This window comes from Bos indicus, chromosome 5 (genome assembly GCF_029378745.1).
Source record: "Bos indicus isolate NIAB-ARS_2022 breed Sahiwal x Tharparkar chromosome 5, NIAB-ARS_B.indTharparkar_mat_pri_1.0, whole genome shotgun sequence".
NCBI classification, from domain to species: Eukaryota; Metazoa; Chordata; class Mammalia; order Artiodactyla; family Bovidae; genus Bos; species Bos indicus.
In genome coordinates, this window is record NC_091764.1 from 77,160,506 (window position 1) to 77,187,959 (window position 27,454).

The window sequence follows — 27,454 nt, forward strand, 5'->3', positions numbered from 1 at the left end:
GTAGAAATTTCAAGAGGCGGCAACTGAGGGGTGAGGTGGGCCTCTAAGGTCCCAGCATTCCTTTCGTGCCGCCGCCAAGATGGCGGCGCCCATGTTGCGGTGCATTTCTCGGAGCCAGTGGCTTGGTACCCAGGCCCTGTCAGGAGTCTTGCCCTTGGGGCTGCGTGAGGCCCACTCGGCCGCTCAGGGGTTGCTGGCGGTGCAGAAGGCTCGGGGTCTGTTCAAGGAATTCTTCCCCGAGAAGGGTACAAAGACAGAGCTCCCAGAGCTCTTCGACCGCGGCACGGGAGGGAAATTTCCCCAGACCATCTACTGCGGCTTCGACCCCACGGCCGACTCGCTTCATGTCGGGCATCTGCTGGCGCTTTTGGGCCTTTTTCATTTCCAGCGAGCGGGCCACAACGTGATCGCGCTGGTGGGAGGTGCCACGGCGCGCCTGGGAGACCCAAGCGGTCGTACCAAGGAGCGCGAGGCGCTGGATGCGGAGCGCGTGCAAAGCAACGCCCGTGCCCTGAGTCAAGGGCTAAAGGCCCTGGCTGCTAATCACCAGCAGCTCTTTGCAAATGGGCGGACCTGGGGCAGCTTCACCGTGCTGGACAATTCGGCGTGGTACCAGAAGCAGGACCTGGTGAACTTCCTAGCGGCAGTGGGTGGCCACTTCCGCATGGGAACGCTGCTAAGCAGGCTGAGTGTGCAGACTCGGCTCAAGAGCTCCGAAGGCATGAGTTTGGCCGAGTTTTTATACCAGGTGCTCCAGGCCTATGATTTCTACTACCTGTTCCAGCATTATGGATGCCGTGTCCAGCTGGGTGGATCAGATCAGCTGGGCAATATCATGTCTGGATACGAGTTCATCCACAAGTAAGCGCCTGTAGGCCGGGAGAAATCTCAGGTCAAATAAGTTACACACAAATAGCCTGTAATGCACTGTCAGTATTGTGGAGTGACGCCCTTTGTTTCAGCCCTTTTATTTCCCCTAAGAGTCTGATGGGGTTAATTTTATGTCACTGGCTAATGAGAACTAAAGTGCTGAATTAATGATATTAGGTATGGGATATATTCTAGAGCTCTGAAGGAAATAGAGCCCACTAGTCAGACACTACTGAACAACTTCACTTTCACTTTTCACTTTCATGCATTGGAGAAGGAAATGGCAACCCACTCCAGTGTTCTTGCCTGGAGAATCCCAGGGACGGGGGAGCCTGGTGGGCTGCCGTCTATGGGGTCGCACAGAGTCGGACACGACTGAAGCGACTTAGCAGCAGCAGCAGCCAGGATTCAGATTGTATCTGTTTGCTGCTTCTAAGAAGCTTTTCTGTGTTTCTAATTTGAAAGACTGTTTGTAACCTGACGGTGACTGGACCACCTTGAATAGTTTCTGCTTTTGCTCTGCACCTTCCTTGAAGCTAAGTGTTAGTCACCGGTTGGCATCGAGAAAAAAATTTTTTCAACACCAAATATTTGTGAATAATATATCTTTAATGGCATTTTCTAGAGGGAGATGAAATACAGGGCCAGCTCATATGCTACTCATTTTAAAAATCCTTTAAAATACCTCTTTTAGTGTCTCTACCTGACCACACCTTTACCTAGTTTTTTCTCTTCTCTTCCCACCCAACCTTTAAAAATTTCTAGGCCCCAATTATGTGGCATTTCCCCTTGGCTTGCCCAGAGTCACTGGTTCAGTTGCAGTTCAGAATGACAAATGTCAAAATAGGGTGCTGTGAAAGCAGAAAGATGGACAAGAATCCTGGTTTAGAAGGTTAAGGAAGGTTTCTTAGAACAAAAAAACCACACTGAAATCAGAATAATTAGCAGAACCTGCCACCACTTGAGCTTGAAGCACATAATAAAGTTATTCTTTATGCATAGGTTGACTGGAGAAGATGTGTTTGGAATCTCTGTTCCTCTAATTACAAGTACAACTGGAGCGAAACTGGGCAAGTCTGCTGGCAATGCTGTTTGGCTAAACAGAGATAAGACATCTCCATTTGAATTGTATCAGTTTTTTCTCAGGCAACAAGATGATTTGGTAGAAAGGTGAGTTCTTAATAATTGTGTGCTGAGAAAAATTAAGTTCATTAACCTCATGATACAATTTTAGTCATTGACTCTCTCTGCACCCTTCATCCCTTCATAGTTTTTTGGGTTTTTTGTTTATTTTAACATAGATTCTATTTAAGGCAGTACATCACTGTAACACTGTAGTTAAACACTGTTGGTTAAAGCAGAAAACTACTGTGGGTGCTAAAAAGGTTAGAGCCAAGTTTGTGATCTGTATCTAGCAGGGTTATTGCGTTCATATTCTAGTTTTTTACTCCTTTCATCATAAACGTGACTTTTATTTTACCATTGTCTCTAAAGCTCCTTTTTTTAACATAAAAGAAGATCCTTTTTTTAAGTGATTTTTCTCATTGTTTCATAATATGTCAAACTCTTGGAAGAATATAAATTAATGAGAAATACACCTGCAACAAAGAAAATGAATTTTTCCCCAAAAATGCCATCTGACATAATGATCACCAAAAATAATTTAGGAATAATTCTTTAATTTTTTAAATATCTAAGACTTTACTACAGAACATGAAAAACCACTATTGAGTAGGAAAACAAAGTTCTCTCAGCGTATCTTAAGGATTGCCAGAGGGGACCAACAGTGAGATTTGGGTGAGTGTATAATAGTTGGTATATAGGATGTGAAGGCCCAAGAGGTGAGAATTAAGCAAGATGAGGGTCTGGAGCAAGAGTTTGGTCCATTTTGGGGACCAATTGCCTGAGAGTAATTTCAGGAGTATCCCTTTAAGGAAGTTGATGGTGCTCAGTGAGGCCAGATGCCTGGGGCTATAACCTAGATGGAAATTCCAAAAAATATTATGTTGGAAAGCCCATTGTTTAGTCTCTGGAGAGGTAAAGTGGGTCAGAGTCAGTAATGCCTGGCAATCCAAAGGGAACAAAAATAAATTTACTGAGGCAAGAGATTTGCATCATCCAGAGAAGTCCCATGACTGTAAAGGCATATCTGGAGGCCCCAGGAGAAAAGGGAAGTGGTCAGTGAAATTAACTGCCAATGGGAACATGGTTGGTCTCCCCAGGGAATATGTCCCCATCTGAATATCCTCCATTGGTTTGGGAACAGAGACTACAATCATCTGTTACAACTTTGGCTGTTGCTAAGAAGATGATGGTGAGTCTGCTCAGTAGAGCCCAAGCTGTTAAGGCCTGAATTCCTTAGTGACCCAAGGAATTGAGAGCCCATTTTTTTGAGCTGGTAGTGTGTGCTGGGTAGAGTGTGGTGGGCTTAGTACTGCAACAGTCTGCAGTACTGTTGAAATGGCTTCCAGCATAGAGCAGGTGGTGCTAGTATTCTTGCCAGGAGAATCCCTTAGACAGAGGAAAGTGGTGGGCTACAGTCCATAGGGTTGCAAAGAGTCAGACACTACTGAAATGACTTAGCACTCACACACAGAGCAGGTAGTCTGAACAGAAACCTGAGTAGCAATGATAGGAACTAGGGACTCCTTCCAGGTTTGGGCCAAATGGGCTTGTCTTATATGAGAAAATTGTCCCTTAGCCATTGGCCAGACCAAACCACGAGGTCATTAGCAGTAGCCCAGGAGTCTATGAAAATGTAGATCTGCCAACATTCTCTTTTTTTGGCTTACTAAGGGCTTCCCTGGCGGCTCAGCTGGTAAAGAACACCTGCAATGCAGGAGACCTGGGTTCGATCCCTGTGTTGGGAAGATCCCCTGGAGAAGGGAACAGCTCTAGTCTTCAGGCTTGGAGAATTCCATGGACTGCATAGTCCATGGGGTTGCAAAGAGCTGAACGTGACTGAGCGACTTACACTTTCAAGGGCTAAGTGAACAGCTACAAGTTCTGCCAGCTGGGCTGAGTCAGGACTGCCTTCTTCAGCTAGAGAGGCCCCTGAGACCAGGGGGAATGCTGCAGTCCTCCAGCTAGCTGCAGTGCATACATACAGTGGTGGTGCTGTCATTGGTTAAGAATATGGACTCCCTGTCCATCTCAGACAGTTGGTCCCAAGGGACTCTCCAAGCAGCAGGAGCACCATTACCAACTCCAAAAGACTGTTAGGCAAGAAGCTGATCATGAGGGAAGCTCCATTCTCCTGTAATTTTTAAAGGCTTTGATATCCAGGTTAGCCCTCTCCTGAAGGTACCATTTTAATTTTACCAAGGAGGCATCTCTAACCCAGGGCATTAGGTGGTTGTATTGGTTGGGGGCTGTTTAGGGCCTCAGTTTCTAAAAGATCCTGGTAGAATCCTTTGGGGTTAGCCACTTAATCCAAAATCCATAGGAAATCAAGTAGACTTATATTTGGTCCAGACTCCAAGGAGACATAATCAGATATGGTCAAGTACTGACTTGGAATGTGGAGCCAGATGGGACTAAAGGTAAGGCTCATTGGCCTGCCTGCTGGGCAGCTTCCCAAATGTATTGTTGGGCTCGCCTCAGTGAAAGGTGGCGCCTTGCATGTGACTGTGGCAAAGAATTGGTAAGAGGTGAGGGATGTGTTGCCTCCAGAACATGAAAAGGCCTAGTACACGTACCTGAGTGTACTGGCGGTTTAATGATGAGTGATTTCCTCCATGTCTAGGAACCCTGTCAGTGCTTTCCAGTGCCCTTTGAATGGTTTTGACAGACCCAGTAAAATGCACAAGCATTACGCCATGATTAGACAGAGCACCTTGTAAAAAGAATTCTCTGGACTTAGGGTCAAAGAGACTCAAGGTTAGAATGAGGAGGGGGTCATTTAAGTCACTCTGGTCATAGAAATGATAAACCAATTGGACCATGCCAGTTTTGCACAGCAGGAGATAGGCCTTTAGCAGTAATCACTGTGGTGGAAGGATGGGCCCAGTCAGGCAGTAAATGTCCAGATGAGGCAAGGGAGGGCCCTGGTACAAATACTGGTGGGTCTAGGATCATCTGCCTTCCTTTCTTCTCCCTCTTCATCCTCACTGGAAGCCTATAACCCTGTCAGCCTTTCCAGTGGTGGTAGGGGTATCTTATGAGGCATGTTGCTTTATTCTGTCCCATTCAGGGGAAATCTGAGGGGACTCAAGATCTTTGGTTTCTTAGAGGAAGGAAACATATATCCTGGACAGATAGATCTCTGAGAAGGTTGTAGATTTTAGGATCTTTAGATACCAGCCAGCTGATGCATTTCAGCAGCCATGAGTAACAATTTAGGTTCTAAAAACCTAAAATTGCCAATCAACTCCTTCCTTTTCTTCCTTATGCACAGAATTTCAGTTAAGGTGTAATGTCTGATCTGTTTTTACTTCCTGATTCTCATAATCTTACATGTCGTCACCAGAAAGTTTGTGGAAGACATCCTCATGAGCCTTCTTCATAGGTGGCTGCCTCCCTTTTCAGGGTGTCGCAGTCATCCTCCCCAGGACTGGGCTCTCCCTCCAATGGCAGGTTACCACAGGGTCTTTGGGAAAGCCCTCAGCCTCTGGAGCATAACACTAGAGCCTTGGCATATAGGTACATAGCAGCAATAAGCAACACCCAGGAAACCTCCATAGGGGTTCTGATCTATCAAGGAGCTGCTGTACCTCCTCAGGGGTCTTACAAGCCATTGGCACAAGATGTTCTGAGCATTTATATTTATCCATTGTTCAACATCACACCAGATACTGAACCCATGGTATCCCATTGGGTTTGGGGGACAGAGGAACAGCACGCCTTAGCTGTATTTCCCTTTCTTTGCTCTGCTATTTTTCTGTTGTAGGGTTGTTCCATTCATCCAAGTTAGGAAGTGTAGTCCCAGTATGACTCACTCACGGGGCAGGTCTCTTTCCTCCTTATATATGTGAGTATCCTTGTCTTTGCCTTGCACTCAGAGCCTCAGGTTGGGCAGTGATAATAGCCTTGGGATCCATTCCACCCTCTTTAGCTCTCCTTACCCTGAGATGTGAAGGACCTTCATGTACATTAGTCAATCAAGGCTTTTATAATTGGTGGTCTCATCATCTCATTAGAGGATATGACTTTGATTGTTGATCACAATACTGCAGATATTGTTGAATTGTGGCAGCAGTGACATTTTGGGATGAATACTGAGGTAACATGAGGCAATATGCAAAAGACGTAATAGCATTATGGACCTCGGGCATACATTGCTACCCTTGCAAACATGTTATCCATCTGGGTTAGCCAGCTAGTAAACTAGTCAAAGCTAAACGGCAGTCATGCAGTCCTGCCAACTATGCCTTTGCCAGTTATGTGGGCCTCAACCTGTTGGTAGTGTTACGTCAGCTAGAAATGCTTGGTAGTGGGTAGGGGGTGGCCCTCACCTGGGCCCATACTACTTGTTGGAGCCCCCACAGACATTTCCTTGCTGCTACTGCTAAGTCACTTCAGTCGTGTCTGACTCTGTGCGACCCCATAGACGGCAGCCCACCAGGCTCCGCCATCCCTGGGATTCTCCAGGCAAGAACACTGGAGTGGGTTGCCATTTCCTTCTCCAATGCATGAAAGTGAAAAGTGAAGGTGAAGTCGCTCAGTCGTGTCCAACTCCTAGCGACCCCATGGACTGTACCCTACCAGGCTCCTCCACCCATGGGATTTTCCAAGCAAGAGTACTGGAGTGGGGTGCCACTGCCTTCTCCTTGGCCAGAGTCAAACTTGTGACTAGACTAGACTTGTGGTCCTTATGACTATAAGACACGCCTCAGCAACAATCATCAGGGAACCTTAAAAAATAAAATGTATTACTTAGTTTCCAAAGGGCACAGGCACACAGTGAGTCAAGGATAGAAAGGGAGGGAGGACCCACCCAGGGCTCTGCCTTTATTGGGGTGACTAGGATTCCGCAGGTTCACTCTTCACTGGCTAATTTAAAACAGGGAAAACAGGGAGTGGGAAGGCTGGAGAGGAGTCATTCAGGCAGTCAGTTATCTCAGTTACCCAGGGTTTTCTAAAGGGGATTTTCATCAGTAGGGGTAGCCTAGTTCCTTACCTAGTTGGTGGGTGAACTCTGGGAATTGGTGATGGACAGGGAGGCCTGGCGTGCTGTGGTTCACGGGGTTGCAAAGTCGGACACGACTGAGCGACTGAACTGATGACATACAATTGGCAGTTGTTTATTTGAGATCAGTGTCTTTGAAATGGATACTTTGGCATTAAGCAGTGAGAAGCTTAACGTCAAGCACTTACATTATACATATAGAACCACTTGGAAAAATATGTGGCTGTACCTACTCAGTAGAATACATTTATGACTTGTGTTAATACCAGCTGTCCCTCCCCTGGGCACATCCCTGACAGATTAGTGCACCAAGAGAAATACATGGGAATAGTCATAGCAGCACCATTAACTACTGTCCAGGAGTAGGAACAACACAAAATATCCACACCAAAATAAATACATTGTGAACTATCTTTAATGTGGAATGCTGTATTCAGCAGCTGCACACACAGCAACATGGGTGCATTGCCAACATCATGACAAGCCAGTGAGTGAAGTCACTCAGTCGTGTCCAACTCTTTGCGACCCCGTGGACTGTAGCCTACCAGGCTCTTCTGTCCATGGGATTTTCCAGGCAAGAGTACTGGAGTGGGTTGCCATTTCTTTCTCCAGAGGATCTTCCTGACCCAAGGATCAAACCCAGGTCTCCCGCATTGTAGGCAAACACTTTACCATCTGAGCCACCAAGGAAATCTGATGTGCCAGAGTAGTGATTCTGTTTATATAAAGTCTAAAAAGAGGCAAAACTAAGTGACGCTGTTTAGGGAGGCATACTGAGATGGTAAAAATATAAACAAGGTAGTGACTACCATCAAAGTTGGGAGAGTGGTTGCCTTGAAGGGTGAGGGGACGTGATACAATTGTGCTTCCTTGGCTAGGAGCACTGTTGTGTATCTGTTATTGTTCAGTTGCAAAGTCGTGTCTGACTCTGCAGCCCTCTGAATGTAGCATGCCAGGCTTTCCTGCCCTTCACTATCTCCTGGAGTTTGCTCAGACTTAGGTCCATTGAGTCAGTGATGCCATCCTACCATCTCATCCTCTGTTGCCTCCTTCTCCTCCTGCCCTCAATCTTTCCCAACATCAGGGTCTTTTCCAATGAGTTTGCTCTTTGCATCAGGTATTGGAGCCTCAGCATCAGTCCTTCCAATGAATATTCAGTGTTTTCCTTTAGGATTGACTGGTTTGATCTCCTTTCTGTCCAAGGGACTCTCAAGAGTCTTCTCCAGCACCACAGTTTCAAAGTATCAATTCTTCTGTGCTTAGCCTTCTTTATGGTCCAACTCTCAACAGCCATACATGACTACTAGAAAAACCACAGCTTTGACTATACAGATTTTTGTGGGCAAGTGACGTCTTTGCTTTTTAATACGCTATCTAGGTTTAATACACTATCATAGCTTTTCTTCCAAGGAGCAAGTGTCTTTTAAACTTCATGGCTGCAGTCACCATCTGCAGTGATTCTGGAGCCCAAGAAGATAGTTTATCACTGTTTCCATTGTTTCCACATCTATCTGATGGGACCAGGTGCCATGATCTTCATTTTTTGAAATCTGAGTTTTAAGCCAGCTTCTTTACTCTCCTTTTTCACCCTCATCAAGCTCTTTAGTTCCTCTTCACTTTCTGCCATTAGGGTGGTATCATCTGCATAGCTGAGGTTGTTATTTCTCCCAGCAATCTTGATTCCAGCTTGTGAGTCATCCAGCTGAGCATTTTTGATGATGTCTCTGGAGCAAGAAGAATATATATGATGGGGATGGGGTCATCTATATCTAGACTATTGCTTTTAAAAAGGAAGTATCTGAAACAAAGATGGCAAAATTGAATCTTCAATCAGGGTGATGTTGTATTATTGTCATATTTTTGGTACATTTCTGCATGTTTATTCCATAATCTAAAATAGAGGGGGGAGACAAAAACTAGGTATGTTATATAACTCTAACAGGCTTTTTTTGTTTTTTTCACCCCAAAGATACCTGAAGCTCTTCACTTTTCTGCCTCTTCCAGAGATTGACCACATCATGCAGCTGCATGTCAAAGAGCCAGAAAAGCGGGGTCCTCAGAAGCGACTTGCTGCGGAAGTAACAAAGCTTGTTCATGGACAAGAAGGGCTGGCCTCTGCTAAAAGGTGACCTTGTAGAATAAAGATCACTTGATTAATTAGTTAAGAGACTGCAGAACATTTGGAGCCACTGTTTTAGAGTTACCTTTTACCACTAACAAGGACTGTCAGTGTTAACCACTGACAGTAAATGAATAGTTTGAAATACTAGCCTTCATTTACTAGGAAAAAAGATTGTCCTGAATTAAGCTTATAAATTATACAAGATGAATGTTGCTGTTTGAAAAACTTCCCATCTGGAATATAATGGGTACTTCATAATTGGTTATTGGGTAGTAGAACACGTGTCTGTATAAGCTGTCAACGTGATGTGGTTCTCAAAACGTGTTTTCCAGGTGTACACAAGCCCTTTATCACAGCAGCATAGATGCGCTGGAAGTCATGTCTGATCAAGAGTTAAAAGAATTGTTTAAAGAAGCTTCATTTTCTGAATTAGTTCTTGACCCTGGAACAAGCGTCCTAGATACGTGCCGCAAAGCAAATGCCATTCCAGATGGTCCCCGAGGGTAAGGTTATTTAACTTTTAGGTTCAAAGTTATATTTCACAGCATGTTTCCAGAGATGGTGTTTTCCTGATAATGGCATCTCATTCCTTATAGATGTTAGGTTAGTCTGAGAATAAAGTGAAAACTGAGAGTACTTATTGCTGAAAATAACTTAAATTTTCTGTACAGTATTACTGTACTCTCTTATGAAGTCCAACCTGGTAAGTTTTTTCTCCAGCATTAGAGAATTGGTTTAAGGGACCACAATTGTATAAATACGCTGGGATCAGTTGGCTCAGGGATAGTCAGTTTGAGAAGATCACAAGATCAGAGGCCCTAAGTATACAGATTCACACAGCCTCTCTCATACTCAGTCTGTATCATCTTATTTGAGGGGCATAGGGGGGTTGCTCAGCCTGTTTTAAAATTTTAGTTGAATTTATTCCATCTGTTCCTTTAGAAGAACTAAAGGGGAGGCACAATCTAGCAAATACGAAGGTAACAATTCAGTGCTAAATGGTTTCAATTAGCCTTTGAAATTTAAATGAAATAATGATATATGTGTATTGTTGGGAGTGGTCAACAATGATTAGATTTATCTAGTTACTAAACATTTCTATTTTTAGGTATCGGATGATTACAGAAGGTGGAGTCAGTATAAATCACAGACAAGTAACAAATCCTGAGAGTGTTTTAGTTGTTGGACAACATATTCTTAAGAATGGACTTTCATTACTTAAAATAGGAAAAAGGAACTTCTACATTATAAAATGGCTTCGGCTATGATGAAAAACCCTTCTGGTGTTGAAACATCCATCATTCATTATCAAGATATACAAACTTATATCTTCACTTATGCAACTCAAAGACTGGAGTATATTCTAGGCCTCAGTGTGAGTAATTTCATTGTTCATACAGGTTCATACATTGTTCATACAGGTTGGTTAAGTTTGCGGAATATTTTATTTCCTAATCCTTAAAGACTAACACAGAAAAGCATGATTTCTAGGTTTAATCTCTTTTAATAATTATGCTTCATGAAAAACTAAATGCTAAGTTTCCTATCCTGTCCTTGCTCTTATATCAGGTAAATATATCATTGGATTTTTTTTGTTGTTGTTCAGGAAGCAAATTCTATAAAAAAGGAGAAAAGTTAGAGGAAGCCATAGACAGCATTAGAATTACAGTACAAATCATTTCTTTTTGAAGAAAAATCAGTACGTGACTTTTCAGAAAGTTTATAATTCAGTGTTCCAAGTTAAATCATGTGTTTCCATGAAATTAAATTTACTCATTAGCCTTGTTTTAACTCAGTAAAAAAGGTAGCAATGTCTTATAAATTTATCAACTTTTAAATTAGTCTTTAAGTTTCAACTTCTGTCCCCAAGCAGATTACAGCTTGAGATGAACCAAAAAGTTAAGTAACCAACAAGATAAAATAGAGGCAACAAGATAAAATAGTGGATACACTAAAATATCCAAACATATGAGAATATCAAAAGATATTCCAGGAAGGCAAGTTTTCAGGTCAAATTTAAAGGATCTGGAATCAAGATTTAGTCAAATTAAGCTCTACATTCTTTAGGCAAGTTGATTCTCCAGAACTGTTTGCAACATCTAAAAAATCAGATCATTGATTTTTCTTGATTTCCTTAATTTCATTTGATCACTTGAAGATCAAGTAAAACACACACATACACACAAAATGGTTAACAATCAGATTTGTTCTAGAAAATCTTACAGGCAGCAAAGCATGGCTTTAGAGTTCAAATTCTAGCTATTTACTACCTGGACTATTTGGAGCAAGTCATCTTCATATGCAAAAAACTGGAGATGTATTATAATAAAACCTCAGTCAATTATAAAAATCTAAATAGAAAAAAGTCATTAAACTTTTATATAGTATAAGCTGTATTGCTATGTTCCAAAGTAGATTTGCATGTACTCTTCTGGGAGTACAGTTAGGAAGAATTCACTTATTGACAAGCTTTTTAATGTCACTTCATACTAGCAACTTTATTTACAAAGTAAGAACATACAGGTATCCATTGTAAGTCAGAGATCATCTCTACATTTCAGAACTTCACTCGGTTTAAGGGCCAACAAAAGGAGGTTTCCTCTTTCTGTACCTATCTTGCCTGTTTTTCTTTGTACATGGTGTGTAGTACTAACAAGTGCATTACCATAGCAGGTAATGTTTTCAATTTCAAGTTTGCTGGAAAAAGGTGCATTGTAAGGTTCTGTCCCCTTTACAAATTAACAAAGTTAGACTAGAATGGTAATCATCTGATCTATCTCAAATACATGAATCATGGATGGCTATAATTTCAAAACTGATGTTTAATAATGGCAGAGTGATTTTAAAGTATGCTAATAAACATTTTGGAAGCATGTATTCTATAAGATGGTACTGCAAACAGATTCATAGTCCTGTATCACCAGACTGAATCTGTTATGTTTGAGACCAGTTGCTGATCCTGTTGTTTCTCAGTACAGTATCATTAGCTAAAGGTAACACACATTCATATGTTCCTGCCAGTATTTTTTCATAAATGCCATAACATAAAAATAAATTTAATATCTGCAATATATAATTCATCTTAAAATTTATTATGTAATTCACATCAAGAATAATCTGGGGAATTTTGGTAAAATGTGTTCATGTTCTAAACCTCACTCCCAACCCTCTGAGAGTGTTTAGGAGTATGTGTCTGTCAGCATGTTTTTCTGTGAATAATAAAGCCCCATCATTATTTTCGTACCTTTATTCTAATCTACTTTGTTTGTGTGAAGCAAAAGTAATAACTATTACCAACTAACCCTTAGAGAAACGTAGAGAAAGAAGATACACTTAAAATCAGTACAGTATTTGGTTCTAAGACCCTCCTCCAGGTGAATCCTGAAGTGTGGTCTGTGGGCTCCAATTTACAGATGGATTACTGGATTACTACTATTATATTTGAAAGCCAAGGAGAATTTACTAGTTCTTCTAAAAACTAAAGGAAATGGTCATGACCAAGTCTTGCTAGATAATCAAGGCTAGATGGTTGTTCTTAATGCAGTAAAACATAATTCATGCTTCCAAGTTTAAGTAAGATCAAAGGTATTTTAATTTTTAATGCACCAGGGGAAAGTGGACCCAGAAGTGGAAAGACGGTAGCTACATATTATGCACATCACATCACTGTCAGTGTTACAGATCCTCTCATGTGTTCAGCTTTCTTACAGACACATCAAAGGTTGCAGAGAAGCTCAATAAAACTAAATCAAAAGATAATTAGAACAGTGACTACGTGAGTAACTTGTCAACCCATCTCTTTCAAAGCCAGGTCGGTTTATATAGTGCATGCATCATAGTCATTATGAAATGGTGTCTTGGTGCATTCTTCTTGAAGGGCTGTGGCAGCAGCTTTAAGACTACTAGCAGATCACACAGGTCATCTTATTCACAGACAAACTGCTTGTACAACTAGAACTATTAATGGTTCCTTTTAAGTTCAAATGAAACTGTCACAAGACAGACTTGATGTATTTTATATATACTAGGAAATTTTAGAAATAGCCATTTATTATTTGGATTAAATGTGTGATTTGTTCTGGAATACAGAGTACAATTTTCATTTTATAGCCAGTCTTCACATGAGCAGATTCATATCACTGCAAGACACAGGAGTTCATAAATAAAATTCTACTCAAGTAGGCAGGACTAACAAGTCAACAAAATCTCAGGATTACATAGTTCTCTTCACCAAAGATGAGTCTCTCGGATTTCAGCAATAATTTGACTGGCTCCTTGTAATGCCTGCATTAAAGAAGATGATAAAAATTATAAATGTTTAAATTATAATACCAAAGAATCTGAATTAATATGGGATAATCTCTCCACTTTATATGTGGTTGATTCATATCTTCTCTGAAATTTGAATCGAATCAAGTGCCAACAGAGTAATATTTAGCCATCATACAAAGACTATATATGTATATATATCTCCAACCATTTTAAATAATAAATGTTTATACCTACAACCCAAATAAGAACATTTTTTAAAAATTCCCAGTTTACCTTTAGCATATCAGCTGCTTCTTTCCTACGCTGTGCCATGTCCTCGGATTCAGTCAGAAGATCATCCAGTAAGGATGATTTATATAGCTGTCCTACTAACTCACTCTGAAGAGTATCTTTCACATGATTAACCAAAAAATGCATTACTGCCTTTGGCACACTGCAAAGCAATCAAATAATCCATTTATTTGAGAATAAAAACCTAAATTTTAAAAAATACATATATTTTCAAAACGATTAAGAAATTATCCAGCAGTATTCTAGTCTGATTTATATACATAATACTAACCTGTCTTGAATATTCTTTCTGACAATAAGAAAATATGATTTGATGAGTCGTTCAATAACTTCACAGTCTCGCTGTTCACGGGCAGATAGTTTTCGTGCAACAGGAACTGGCTAAATTGGGTGAGGGGAGAACAAATTTACCGTTGTGCCATTTTGAAATGACAACACGTAACAGTACGTTTTTGAGATACCAGTTCCTTCTGTCTTTTAAAATGCTTTCTTGGTAACTTGGTTCTTTGTCCTCAATCATTCTACAGCTTACCAAATTCTACAGCTTACCACATCCAGCAAATTCACAGCGTGGCCTTTTTGTGGACTGGCTGGCATAATTGGAATTGGTTTTGATTTTTCCTCAGCTAGTAACTCCTCAGCTTTTGAAGTTTTCAGCATTCCTCTCCAGTTGCCTGTTGTTGGTTCTTGAACAGCATCTCCAACCCCACCACCTCCAGATGCAGCCTGAAATAAACATGTTCCAAACCTGTACCAACCATATCAAACTGGCATTATCTAAACAAAGTTAATTTTTTTTGTTAGGCGTCAAGGAGAATACCCATCTAGTACCCATCTGGAGTTTAATCTATTTAGAGATAGCAGGGTCAGAAAGAGATGGTGACTGGCATGTGCAACTGGAACCCTGAGCTGTCTAAGTAAGAGGTTCTGTTCTAAATTGCTGGCAAGGCCTTGGCCAGGATATCTTAAATTCCTCTTTTATTACTTGCTAACTTTTCAAAGTTTTTCCTCCTCTCCAACCTCTAACACTAGAGATTGTGGAGAAAATATGAGCTAGCCTTTAAAACAAGACTCACCATTAAAAGCACAAGGAAAGCCAAAACTGCTATTCACATTATTTCTTCAAAGTAACTTTAAACACTGTTGAACTGTGATCTCTCTGAAAGTTCAACATGTCTCCAAAAGTTAAGACTTTATATATTTCTCAAGTCAGTTTATGTTCCTTATAGTCACAGGATAAAAGTAGGAATCCTTTAATTAAGAGAAAAAAGAACACACTCATGATTCTATGAGTTTGCATGCATGCTTTTGTGTGTGTGTTAAGTCATGTCCAACTCTTTGTGACCCCATGGACCGTTGCCCACCAGGCTCCTCTGTCTGTGGGATTCTCTAGGCAAGAATACTGGAGTGGGTTGCCATTTCCTTCTCCAGAGGATCTTCCCGACCCAGGGATCAAATCCACGTCTCCTGCATTGGCAGGTGGATTATCACTGAGCCACCTGCAGGCCCAATAATGACATTAAGCTGCCTAAAATGTTGAATATGACAAACACATCATCAGTTCCCTCAATGTTTATACCCATGAGAAAGGATCTGCTAAAAGAAATCTAGTGTTGTCATTAATCACAAGTGCTTTTGCACCTTCTTTTTTAGGATATCTGTTAGTCTTGATTTATAAAAGAAAAATGACTGTTTAAGGTAACAGGGAACACTAATTTATCAATATTTAAGACATGTTTTTAGATATTCTTTAAGATTTTACAATCTAAAATGAAGATAAAATGGCATTCAGAATTATAGAAATAAAAATGACTTTATATTAAAGTTTAACAGTGTTATAGCAATTGTTAAATGTTTTTTGTATCATTCTGATTCAAAACACTGCCCAAACTTTGTCTCTAAAATATGTATTAAAGATGATGTTTATCAATATATAGGTGGAATATTTATATACTACTTTTTAAATGAGTAACTGTATTTCTAAATGCCTGTTAACTATACATGAGTGATAGACCTACATATGAAGTCTTAAGGAGAGTGAGCAAATTCAAGGTGAAGCCATGAGTAAAATAAAAAGCAGTGATTTAAATGGTTCTCTTAAGATCTTAGTACAGTGGGCTGAGAGAAGATAAGACATTTAATTATAAGGTTTTATCTGAGGCTCAGAATCTTAAACCTGGACAATAAATAAGGAAAAGAGCTGAATGGCAAAAATAAAAATAAGAATGGGTCTGAATAACTTACAGATTATTTTATCAAGAACTGGCAACAGTCTCAAACTCTCAGTCCCCCTATATGCTCTGAATTTGCTTAAGCTGTTGAGGCACATGTTAAGCTACATATTTAGGGTGACAAGTGCATAAGAAAGAAGTGACAAGTGCATAAGAAAGCATAAGAAAGAAGCCTAAGAGGACTATCTATTAGCACTGGACAGATCTCAGAACCTTTAAAGAGGAAAAGTCCAAAAGTACAATTTTCATCTCCAGAATTTTAATTTCCTACCAAAATATTAAATTCCACACTATTCTTGAAGGTAATAGAAAACAGTAGGAAAAGCTGTTATTATTTAAAACAATGTTAAAACTAGAATTAATACCATCTTAGAAGTTAGTTGAATAAGAGAAACAATAAACATAAAGACAATGAGAGATAGATGCCACTGTTACAAACAAGTTCTTCAATGGTTTTGAAGACAAGTGTTTCTGAAAAGCAAGACTCACATTTTTAGTTTCTCTTCTGCTCTCCTGAATTAACTGTTAAAAGATATGTTAAAACATGCAGTTTAACAACCAAAATTTAAATACCAATGGCTTGAAATTCAAAAAGTGCAGGATAATTTCCTCTTTAAATTCTTTTTCTGTCTGCATCTTCATATTGCAAGCAAAAGCATGTTAACAAATTTATGTTATGAAGTATACACTGTTAAAAGATTTAAAATTTCTATTAGACTAAAATTTGGTCTTAGCACAATATCGCATATTAATATTCTGCTATTCAGTGTATTGTTTCCAGATGATTATGTTGCACCAAATTAGGCATGCAGGCTTAGATTAAGAATCAGAACAGACCTTGCCATCAGCCTCAGCAGAAGCAGCAGGGGAGGGCTCCTGGGAGGCAGGTGCCAAAGCACTTGGAACTTTAGAAGACTAAAGGCAAAAAATTCAGGGAAAAAGAAATCAAGGATGCCAAAAATGCATTCAGAAACATTCTATAAATACGAATTTTCCCCATGAAAAACAAAAATGGGACGTATTGTTTATTTTGCCTTCTTTCCTGTACTACCGTCACTGTTGTCACCTTTGTTTAAGGCTGTTCAGATGAATTCCTAAGAAAAGTTCAAATCCAAAAGCTTCATTTTGATTTTTACAAGATGATAAGACCTTTTCTGGTAAAGAATTCAAGGTAACAGATTTTTACACAAAAACTAATACATGCAACTATTACAGGAAGCTAAAACCTGGTACGCACATATTGCCATCTTCCCTCTCCAAAAAAACCCCTTGTTATAATAAAGTCATTAGTCATTTCAACTAATTTTACAAAGTTCACAGTCACTGAATTCTTCAAAAAGCCTTGATACTTAAAATCCACCTTTAAGCATTTATTCCAATGTATTAAAAATATTTTATCTTTAAATTACTCAAAGCCTGTTCTGAAACTTGCATACCTTTACTCAAATATGCCAATGGAGTATTAAAGTGAGAAGAAAAAATTACTCCCAGAACTCAGTAATATTCTGAGGCTCACCAGTCCATCTCTGCATATTTGTTAGGAATATGCTTTAAAAACATTTTTTACCTTGTCTCGTGATACAGCTGAAGGCAATTCTCTTGCTAGCCTGTTTCTCCTTTGTTCCTATGAAACACAAGCAAGCAAAAGATTCATGATTATCAGAACATAAGAGATGTAAGCTACTAAAAAAAATGTGCAGCTTAACTGAAAAGTATGGAATAACTAACAGTGTATCCTCCCACTGTTGAGACTCATGCCATAATTATATTTTAAAACAAACAAGAAATCATTTAACCTAATGCTTCTCAGTCTTTTTTTCTGCCCCAACATACCGGAAGGATAAATACAACATCAGTAATAGTGGCTTCCTGTACCAGAACTCTCAAGGGAGGGGCAGTGGACCAGCATCATCTCTGCCTTTCCCACTCAGTTAAGAATCACTGATTTAAACTCTTCCCACATAAAAGTACATAAGCCTTCAACATACCATATAGAATCTGAAGTACACAGATCACAGAAAACTTAAGCAAAGCCTTTAAAAATCACTCTAACCTGCTGCCATTTCTGTTACTTTCACACAATTCTCACAAAACAATAAGAAATATCTATAAGAATGTTCTGCTTTCTTAGTGTTAGAAACTGACAGTCTGTTCTACAACCTGGGTAGTTTAACAGACTGATCACCTGCCACTCTTCTAATTTGTTGATATCATCAATGTAATTCTGGTACCAAACTAAAGAAACTGTAAATTCAAACCAATAGTACCTACTGTATGTCAAGCACCATAATAGGTGCAAGACTATGAAAATATAGAAGGACAGAGGTGTTAATACTGGCTCATAAGCAGCATCAAATACAGCAGAAAAGCATTTAAGTTAAATGCAGTCAAAATGCTCCTGAGCAGAAAGCATTTCATGAACTCAGACTTGCAAAAAAGGTGTACGTTAACAAAGCTTCACAATGATGTTTTTGGGTAAGAAAATTTTGTAACAAATTATACTAACTTTTTCACTATAAAAAAAGCACTGTTTATAATAGCCAGGACATGGAAGCAACCTAGATGTCCATCAACAGATGAATGGATAAGAAAGCTATGGTACATATACACAATGGAGTATTACTCAGCCATTAAAAAAAATGCATTTGAATCACTTCTAATGAGGTGGATGAAACTGGAGCCTATTATACAGAGTGAAGTAAGCCAGAAAGAAAAACACCAATACAGTATACTAACGCATATATATGGAATTTAGAAAGATGGTAACAATAACCCTGTATACGAGACAGCAAAAGAGACACTGATGTATAGAACAGTCTTATGGACTCTGTGGGAGAGGGAGAGGGTGGGAAGATTTGAGAGAATGGCATTGAAACATGTATAATATCATATATGAAACGAGTCGCCAGTCCAGGGTCGATGCACGATACTGGATGCTTGGGGCTGGTGCACTGGGACGACCCAGAGGGATGGTATGGGGAGGGAGGAGGGAGGAGGGTTCAGGATGGGGAACACATGTATACCTGTGGTGGATTCATTTCGATATTTGGCAAAACCAATACAATGTTGTAAAGTTTAAAAATAAAATAAAATTTAAAAACAAAAAAGGAAAAAATAAAAATACAGCAAATGATAAAAATATATGGATTTTTAACAATTTTCAGAATTACAAATTAGCATTTAAATGTACATTTTGAAGAAGGACACAAAGCAAAAGGCAGAGGAATCAAGAGACCAGAAATTTTCAAGCTAGTCTATTACCAACCATTACCAACCAGTTATGACCTTAGCTGGCCCCGGAGAGCTGGCTTACTTGCTTTGTTAACAAGTTACTAACTCTCAGCCCCAGTTTCCTAGTCTATTAACATCACCTTTATAAGGGTGCTCTAAAGATTAAATGAGAGTATCTATGTGTTTGTTCTCTGACGCATAGTCATTAAAATCAGAGACATTCACTTGTAAGAAAAATACTGATCTGAAATCATATCATAAATGACCTTGTCAGTATTAGAAAAACTGTTTCAGGCACAAATTTTCCTTGAAGGTTTCTGTGTTACAAGAACTAACTTCTATCTTAGAGTGTCTACATGCCAATTTTTAACATGATAACTGTTTTATAATCCACTTTCTTAAGTGTTTTAAAGTGCCTTACTTATACGTGTTTTGGAATTTTTTCTGGCCATGCTACCCACCTTGCAAGACCTTAGTTCTTCAATCAGAGATTGAAGCTGGGCCACAGCAATTTTCTGGAATTTTTTCTGACAATAGGAGTTACCTCAACTATGCAGCTAAAAAACAGTTCCCTGTACCTGTTAAAGAGAAGGTGCTTTTCCCCTCTAACAGTGTCCAGCAAAATAAGCAGTAAAGTAATAGCTGTTATCAGCTGTGGGTCTTGGGTTCTTCATCTTTTTAACTAAAAGGTCCCTTGCAGTTCCCAAATTCCATGTTTACGATTTTCTCTCCACCCATGTGCATAAGAGAAAATTTGCTACAGAAGAGAGACAGGTCTTCCTGGACTATTAAACAGCAGAAAATTTTACTGTTTTGTATAAAAATGGCAGAGAACAAAATGCATCCAGATAAATCATTCTATCCATCAGCCTTGGCTCCTTCTGAGTTCTTATGCAACCTACAACATTAACCTCAAATGGAAAAAAGAAAGGATCCATGAAATGCAGCAACCACAGTAGTGGTGAAACAGTACTGTTTTTCTAAATACACTATAATTTAGGTACTTCTTGGATTGTTTCCTTCAAAGCTTTCAGAATCAAGTAAAAACAAGTTTAAACATCCACTGTTTTACATACTTCAGTCTAATAAACTGCAACAACAGTTAACTGAAATGGAACCAGGCAGTCCTTCAAATACAAATACTAGATCAATGAGCCCCAGATCCTCTCTGAGTTACAGTTTCATAAGCAGAAAACAAGAACAATGCCTCCAGGTGGTGTTGAGGATTAAATTTAAGAAAACAATGTAATGCCCTCAGCATAGTTCTTGGAATGTGACAATAATAAGGTACATAAATGTCTTATACTTATTCCTTGCTCAGTAAATTTGATATAATTGATCTAAAACAGATTTTCTCTCTTAAAAAACACAAACTCAAATTGTATTTACCTCTATATTGTTGTTCATTAACCCACAAGCATCAGCAAAGTCTGGATGTTTTGTGTTGATATAAGCCAATTCAATTGCCACTAAGTTATGGACCTAGAAAAAAATAAAATTAGGCTATATACAATATTATGCCAACCTAATTTAATGTAGGAAACATATAAACTTATTTAACAGATAAATTCTGAAAGACCATACAGGAAACATGCCTAAATAAATATTTGATAATTATACTCCAACTGATAAATCTTATACCAAATAATAATTTGCTCTCTCTTTTAAATTATTTACATTTCAGCATCTAAGACTGCATTTCTGACATTGAAGCAGATAGAAGTATACTGTTAGGGGGGAAAAAGTTATCTAGTAAATGCGTATCTAACTTCCAAACAACTTTCCTATATACAAACCTTAGATCACCCACTATTCCATGTCAAAAGTTCAGGTTCAATAATAAAACATTACAGATTCAGATATAAGGTAAAGATGTTAACTTTACTTGGGTAAAGGATACATTTAAAGGCCTGAGCTAACCTAATTGATTAGCCTTAATTATGAAGCACCTAGTTTAAATATATGCAGTTCAAAACCCTAATTGGGACAATAATCAAAAAGGAAAGTTGGAATTAATTATACTCTAGCATTATAGAGAGATTAAACTAAGTCCTTCATTTCACTGTCCTAACAAATCTCAGGTATCAGAACAGCACTAAAAGATCAAAACCAGTGAAAATGATTTATTTCAATGAATTTCTGATGACTCTGGTATCAGTGGGTAGAGTCCAAGATCAGGCTAATCATGTTCTCACTCATCTCAATTCGTGCTTATGCTTGCCAGGGAAACAGCGAAGCAGCAGCACTTATATCCTATACTCCAAGGACGGTTTTGTACTTGTAAAGTAAATGCAAGTAAATGTCCACTGGGGCTCACCACCCTGAGCCAAGGACCCAAATGCACTTTTAGAGACCAGAAAGGAAAAAAAGAAACAGTCAACAATTAGAGGCAATAGGGACAATTTCAAATGCTTATCTCATATTTACGCCAATTTCAGGATTTTATTTTTAAGGACAGCAGCCATGATATTCTGACATTAGGTCATCAAACAAGCAAGCTGTACAAACAGCCAAATTATCCTGACATACATCAAAGTTAAAAAATAACTTGCTATATAAAGGCTCAGTTTACCAGGCTGAAGATTAAAACCAACTTGCCATTAGATCAGTGCTGCTATATGTATTTGTGCTCAGTCGTATCCAACTCTGTGTATGTGAAGTAAGTCGAGCTACAAAATGGAAAAAATTTAATGGCTAGGCTTAAAAAAAATCTTTGTCTATTATGTTACATATGATGAGTGCACTGTATTAGAAAAAAGTATTATTTAGTTTACATCCAGTCAAGAAAGAGTTTTTTAAGGTGGTAGTATTTTAATAGATCGATGTAACCCCTAACATTAGTGATTCTACGTAATTGCCAGGATGTGACTTGGGAGACATTTTATTAAAGGTATCCTAATAATACCTAAAGGTAGCTGAAATTAAAAATTATGGACAGGAAACTAATTACTATTGACTGTCTACTTATGTTGGACACTCTACTGTGAGAAATTTGCAAATGGTATCTCTTTGAACCTTCCCAACATACCTATTATATTAGTCTGTTTTACAGTCAGGAAACTTACTAAGTGATACATTTACCAAAGTCACATGGCTGGTGAAAGCAGAGCCAGATTCAAATGAAGATCTTAGTCCAAAACCTTTATAAAATAGGAAGCACTGAAACTGTCATGGGGTCAAGGTTCTACTCCTAGTTCATCCACAAACTAGGTGTAATGTGGGTTTAAATGATTCCTAACATCTTTGGTCTCAAACCGTTTAAAATGAAAATGTTACTAATTGATGTCTTTATACTTGTCTGCTTCTAATCACACGTCTTTCTCCCTCACCCGTACTCTGCTTTTTTTTTTTTTTAATTCCCATTATCTCTTTTCAAGGCAAGCAAGTGTTATAAAAGTGTTGTATTTGTGGATGGCTACTCTGCAATTTAGTTTCTTGTCCATGGATAAAATACACAGTTGATTAAGACACATGTATTTTTACCTGTTACTTAAGAGTACTGCTTTTGACTGTGGTTAATGGTAATAACATGGCCTACGTTATTCAAACATTGCTTACTTAAAAGTCACACAGTTTGACTCTTGGCTGAATTACTTAATATGTGACCTTGGGTAAATTAATCTCCCTGGGCCTTACTTTGTTATAAAATGAGATAATACCTATTGCATGGAATTGTTTTGAGAATTAAATAAAACAGATCACATCAAGCATTATAGACAGTTCCTGGTGCCATCATCATCAATTTTAGGCTATCACTGTCATCCTTCTCACCATCCAAAGTACTTAGTACCACAGTTTACTTTAGTTGAAACAGTTTTGTTAATTTTTCCAACCTTAGGAGCCAGCTAGATATTAACAACAAGAAGAATGTATCTGATTCATTCAATGATGAATATGCTTTCCTTCAAAAGAAGTACCCCTCTCTGGCTAATAGAAATGGAACAAAATATCTTGTCCAGACTTTAAACAGGTAACATTTTTTACCTTTTGGAAAATTAGATGTTTTTGGTTTGCCAATAGGTATCTGAGACTTTTGATTACATTTTTAATCCTTACATTTTTATAATGTGCTTGTCTATAAAATTTCACTTTTTGTTTCTTGTACAGTAGGTTCTTATAATGTATTTATTTTTATTGAGCTGTACCCAGTCATGTCTGACTCATCGCAGCCCCATGGACTGTAGCCTGCCAGGCTTCTCTGTCCATAGGATTTCCAGGCAAGAATATTGGAGTGGGTTGCCATTCTTATTTCAGGGGATCTTCCCAACCTGGGATCAAACCTGTGTCTCTTGGGTCTATCTGCATTGGCAGGCATATTCTTTACCACTGCACTACCTGGGAAGTCCATATATGTAATAAAGCTAACCTGAATACAATCTTCAACAATAAACTTCTGCTGGCTATTTTTAGGAAAATGTGGCTGCAGGCTAACAATGACTAAAATATGAGGAAAAATGCTTTTTATACCAGAACTACTGAAGTTTCCTTCGAAATGAGACTGAAATTCATTTTTCTTTTTGATACACTGGGAAACTATGCCTAAATTCATGAAGTATACAAAATGATTTTATTAACAGTGATTACAATGATTTATGAAGTAACAGCTCACCATTTCATTTGTAACAGGCAACCGTTTACGAAGAAGACAAGTCACTACTTCAACTATGGCATCATGAAGTTTAGGGAACCGCAACAACTCCTATAAATGATGGAAGTAAGAAACAGTCTGTTTGGTTTGAAGGAAAACTAATCACTGAAATACTAAACCAGATTTGGAAGCTATATTTAACTATACTATTTCAAATATCACTTTTAGATAAGGAACTAAAATTTTAACTTTAAGCCCATCTTCTGTATTTCCTCCTGCCCCTTGAAATCATCAGCTCATGTCTTTTACTACCTAATAGAAACCTGTTACATTTCTCAGTACCTGTGTACTGTAATTGCTACAGTGTTGAATGATCCTTTGCATTTCTTCATGAACCAGTTCCACACAACGGAGGCTGGGCTCTTCCAGACGTTTGATCTGCCGTTTGACCAATAACTCAAATGAAACTTCAGGCACAAACAAAGCAGGACGAGGACCCTAAAAACATAAGATTTTGAGCTCTTATAGCTACATATAATTTTGGTTCTTCCCTAAGGTTAAAATAAATCACATTTTTTGGTATTTTTTCATGAAAAGTACTTCCTAATTTCAAGAATAAGAGCAAAATAACAAACTGTACCATTCATTAAAAAATATATATGGATTAAAAAATAATCTTTAACCTCATTTCAAAACATTCTAAAAGTTAACCATACTCACAGTTGCATTTCTAATGGCAGTCAAAATGTCAATAGTGTTAAGGCCACCAAGAGGGTCAACAGATTCTAAGGTTCGCCCAAAAGTCTCATGGAAAATATAACATATTCGAGCACCACCACATCTGAAAGTCAATGAAATATATGATTTCTAGTATTACTAAAAGGAAAGACACTACAAACTAGAAGTCTTTCTGTAAGCATTAAGATGACAGACAACTACCTTTAGACCATTTCCATGTATTCTCAACTGTATTATGAACCAATTACTCTAATCTTTTTAATGGGGAGTCATTTCACAAAAGGCATTCATATATGCATGCACGCGTGCACACACAGAGTAAACTGTACTGTCAGAAAACATCAGTTAACTAAGAACAACTAAACATTTTTCTCTGCTCTAGTTTTCAACTAGACCACACGCTCCTTAAGGATATTTTCCAGTGGTCATGTATGGATGTGAGAGTTGGACTATAAGGAAAGCTGAGCGCAGAATTGATGCTTTTGAACTGTGGTGTTGCAGAAGACTCTTGAGAGTCCCTTGGACTGCAAGGAGATCCAACCAGTCCATCTAAAGGAGATTAGTCCGGGGTGTTCACTGGAAGGACTGATGCTGAAGCTGAAACTCCAATACTTTGGCCACCTGATGCAAAGAGCTGACTCATTTGAAAAGACGCTGATGCTGGGAAAGATTGAGGGCAGGAGGAGAAGGAGACGACAGAGGATGAGATGGTTGGATGGCATCACCAACACAATGGACATGGGTTTGGGTGAACTCCGGGAGCTGGTGATGGACAGGGAGGCTTGGAATGCTGCGGTTCATGGGGTCTCAAGGAGTCAGACACAACTGAGCGACTGAACTAACTAATTTCTATTTATTCACAATCTAGAGTAGAGATCAGCAAACTTTTTCTATGAAAGGCCAGTTAAATACTTTTAGACTTTTCAGGCCTTTGTCACAATTCACCAATTCTGCCATTGAGCACAAAAGCAACCACAGACTGTATGTAAACAAATAAGCATAGCTATGTTCCTGTAAACTTACACACACTAAAATTTGAACTTTACATATACACTACATAAAAAATTCTTTGAATTTTTTTTCAACCATTTAAAAAATGTAAAAATGATTCTTAGCCAATGGGCTTATCCCTGCTTTAAACAAATTAAATCTCTAGGCCTACATACTGGATACCTTGTGTTTCCTGTCTTAATGACTAGAAATCCTGGTATTATCTTTTATTTTTTTCATTCAAGTCCAGTTGAAACTTTACAAATATGATATATCCCCCCACATCATTTGTTCTTCTCTATTTTCCATCACTATTCACTACTTTCTTACAGTAGCCTAGGCAGAAGGTACCAGCCTAACATTATACTAAGTGAAATAACCCAGACAGAAAAGGACAAATATTGTATGAGTCTCCTTATATGAAATAACTAGAATAGGGAAATTCACATAGGCAGAAAGTAAGTCAGAGGTTACCATGGGCTAGGAGAAGAGAGGAAGACAGGTATCACTGTTTATTTGATACAGAGTTTCTATTTGGGATGATGAAAAATCTTGGAAATAGATACTATTTGATGGTTGTACAATATTGTGAATATACTTAATAGTATGTATTATACTTTAAAATAGTTAAAATTACCAGTAACTAGTCGCTCTGCCTCCAACCTTTACCTTCTCCAAATAGTTTCCATAATGACCAGAATTACCCTTCTAAAGTGGGGAACTCCTGTGACCAAAAATGTTTTCATTTTTTTATAGTAGGAAGCTCTTCAAATTCTGACATATTACACTTTCCACAGTCTTGTTCTTATTAGACATCTTTCCTCCCTTACTTCCTGTTACATCCCATCACTGTACCTGCCATTCTCCAAATTCCCCCTGAACTATTCTTTGCTATTCCAAAGCCTAAAATACCCTTCTACTTACTGCTTACAGCCTTCCCCATATTCTATTCACAGCCCAACCCAAATGCATTCTTAACTATGGAGCTCTCCAGTCCTTGAAAGAGATATAAATGGTCTCTCTTCAATGTTCTAATGAGGCTTGATTAGATAATTACAAAGATATAAATATTCTATGGAGTTAACTCACACAGAAGGCTACCAGGGTCACATAAAGTACACAGAACTGTACACCCACACACACACATGAAGTGTAATTGGTGAAATCTGAATAAACTTTGTGGATTGTACCAATGTCCATTTTCTTGCTTTGTTATTGTACTACAGATATGCAGGATGTCAGTGCTGGGGGAGGTGGGGTGAAGGGTGAATGGGACCTCTCTGTACATTAATCTGTAACTTGCTAGAAATCTAGTTATTTTTCAAAATTAAAAGGCTTTTTAAAGGTGAGAGTTCAGAGAAATATATTCTTATATATTGCTACTAGTAAAACAATACAATCTACTACTAATATCCCAGGTGGCACTAGTAGTAAAGAACCTGCCTGCCAATGCAGGAGGATGTTAGAGACCTCCTAACATGTTGGAGGACGTTAGAGATCTAGGTTTGATCCCTGGGTCAGGATGATCTCCTGGAGGTAGGCATGGCAACCCACTTCAGTATTGTTGCCTGGAAAATCCCCTGGAGAGAGGAGCCTGGTGGACTACAGTCCAGAGTCGCAAAGAGCAAGACACGACTGAAGCAACTTAGCATGCACTACTAATACAGCAATGATAAAAGACTTTGAGGATGTGATATATCTTTTGATCTAGTAATTCTACTTCTAGAAATTTACCCTAAGAATTTACTTGGATACATGCTCCAAAGATAGTCCATCACAACATTGTATATATTTGTGTATAACTGAAAGCAAACTATCAAGAGTAGGGGACTCATTGAACAAGTCTAAAAAGTAAACTACTATGTAAATCTTAAGGTTGAAAATACAAATATGCAATTTCTACTAGTTGTTTGTGACAAGTTGATTTAAAGAAATGATTCTGTAGCATCTGATTTTTAAAGATGTGTATTATAGGCATTTATGTTTTATAAATA

The 27,454-nt window shown here is 38.5% G+C and overlaps 2 protein-coding genes across 15 annotated transcripts in view; one reads left to right on the forward strand and one right to left on the reverse strand.

The window, feature by feature from the left end:
- On the forward strand, positions 1 to 26,657 carry YARS2 (tyrosyl-tRNA synthetase 2). 4 transcript variants are annotated; one of them, XR_011566707.1, is made up of 6 exons: positions 1 to 861; positions 1,873 to 2,040; positions 8,967 to 9,122; positions 9,452 to 9,622; positions 22,983 to 23,858; positions 24,853 to 26,657. XR_011566707.1 is itself a non-coding variant. In XM_019961360.2 (5 exons), exons 1-5 carry the CDS (start codon positions 80 to 82, stop codon positions 10,385 to 10,387), a joined length of 1,437 nt encoding a protein of 478 aa, XP_019816919.2. In that variant the 5' UTR covers positions 5 to 79; the 3' UTR covers positions 10,388 to 12,368. The 4 variants fall into 4 exon arrangements, 2 of the variants coding, with proteins under 2 accessions (XP_070645918.1, XP_019816919.2); XR_002180798.2 differs by lacking the exons at positions 22,983 to 23,858; positions 24,853 to 26,657 and adding exons at positions 10,228 to 10,494; positions 14,210 to 15,614 and having other exon boundaries at positions 5 to 861; XM_019961360.2 differs by lacking the exons at positions 22,983 to 23,858; positions 24,853 to 26,657 and adding an exon at positions 10,228 to 12,368 and having other exon boundaries at positions 5 to 861.
- DNM1L (dynamin 1 like) overlaps positions 12,694 to 27,454 on the reverse strand; it is a 60,034-nt gene continuing 45,273 nt past the window's right edge. For 3 of the 11 annotated variants that reach the window (XM_070789814.1, XM_070789805.1, XM_070789807.1), the window contains 11 exons: positions 24,453 to 24,573; positions 24,075 to 24,230; positions 23,754 to 23,843; positions 20,534 to 20,626; positions 17,481 to 17,537; positions 16,751 to 16,828; positions 16,403 to 16,435; positions 14,232 to 14,408; positions 13,954 to 14,063; positions 13,665 to 13,824; positions 12,694 to 13,403 (listed from right to left, as the gene is read on the reverse strand). In XM_070789814.1, coding sequence (XP_070645915.1) covers positions 13,347 to 13,403; positions 13,665 to 13,824; positions 13,954 to 14,063; positions 14,232 to 14,408; positions 16,403 to 16,435; positions 16,751 to 16,828; positions 17,481 to 17,537; positions 20,534 to 20,626; positions 23,754 to 23,843; positions 24,075 to 24,230; positions 24,453 to 24,573 — 1,132 coding nt within the window. In that variant the 3' untranslated portion in view covers positions 12,694 to 13,346. The remainder of the gene's footprint in view (positions 13,404 to 13,664; positions 13,825 to 13,953; positions 14,064 to 14,231; positions 14,409 to 16,402; positions 16,436 to 16,750; positions 16,829 to 17,480; positions 17,538 to 20,533; positions 20,627 to 23,753; positions 23,844 to 24,074; positions 24,231 to 24,452; positions 24,574 to 27,454) is intronic. The other 8 variants (XM_070789815.1, XM_070789804.1, XM_070789809.1 and 5 more) reach the window with 3 other exon arrangements.

Bases quoted from the DNA above. Each gene is read 5' to 3' on its own strand.
- YARS2 (XM_019961360.2), top strand. From the start codon at position 80: ATGGCGGCGCCCATGTTGCGGTGCATTTCTCGGAGCCAGTGGCTTGGT. The intron at 2,041-8,966 runs GTGAGTTCTTAA...TTCACCCCAAAG, and splicing joins CAAGATGATTTGGTAGAAAG to ATACCTGAAGCTCTTCACTT. The intron at 9,623-10,227 runs GTAAGGTTATTT...TTCTATTTTTAG, and splicing joins ATTCCAGATGGTCCCCGAGG to GTATCGGATGATTACAGAAG.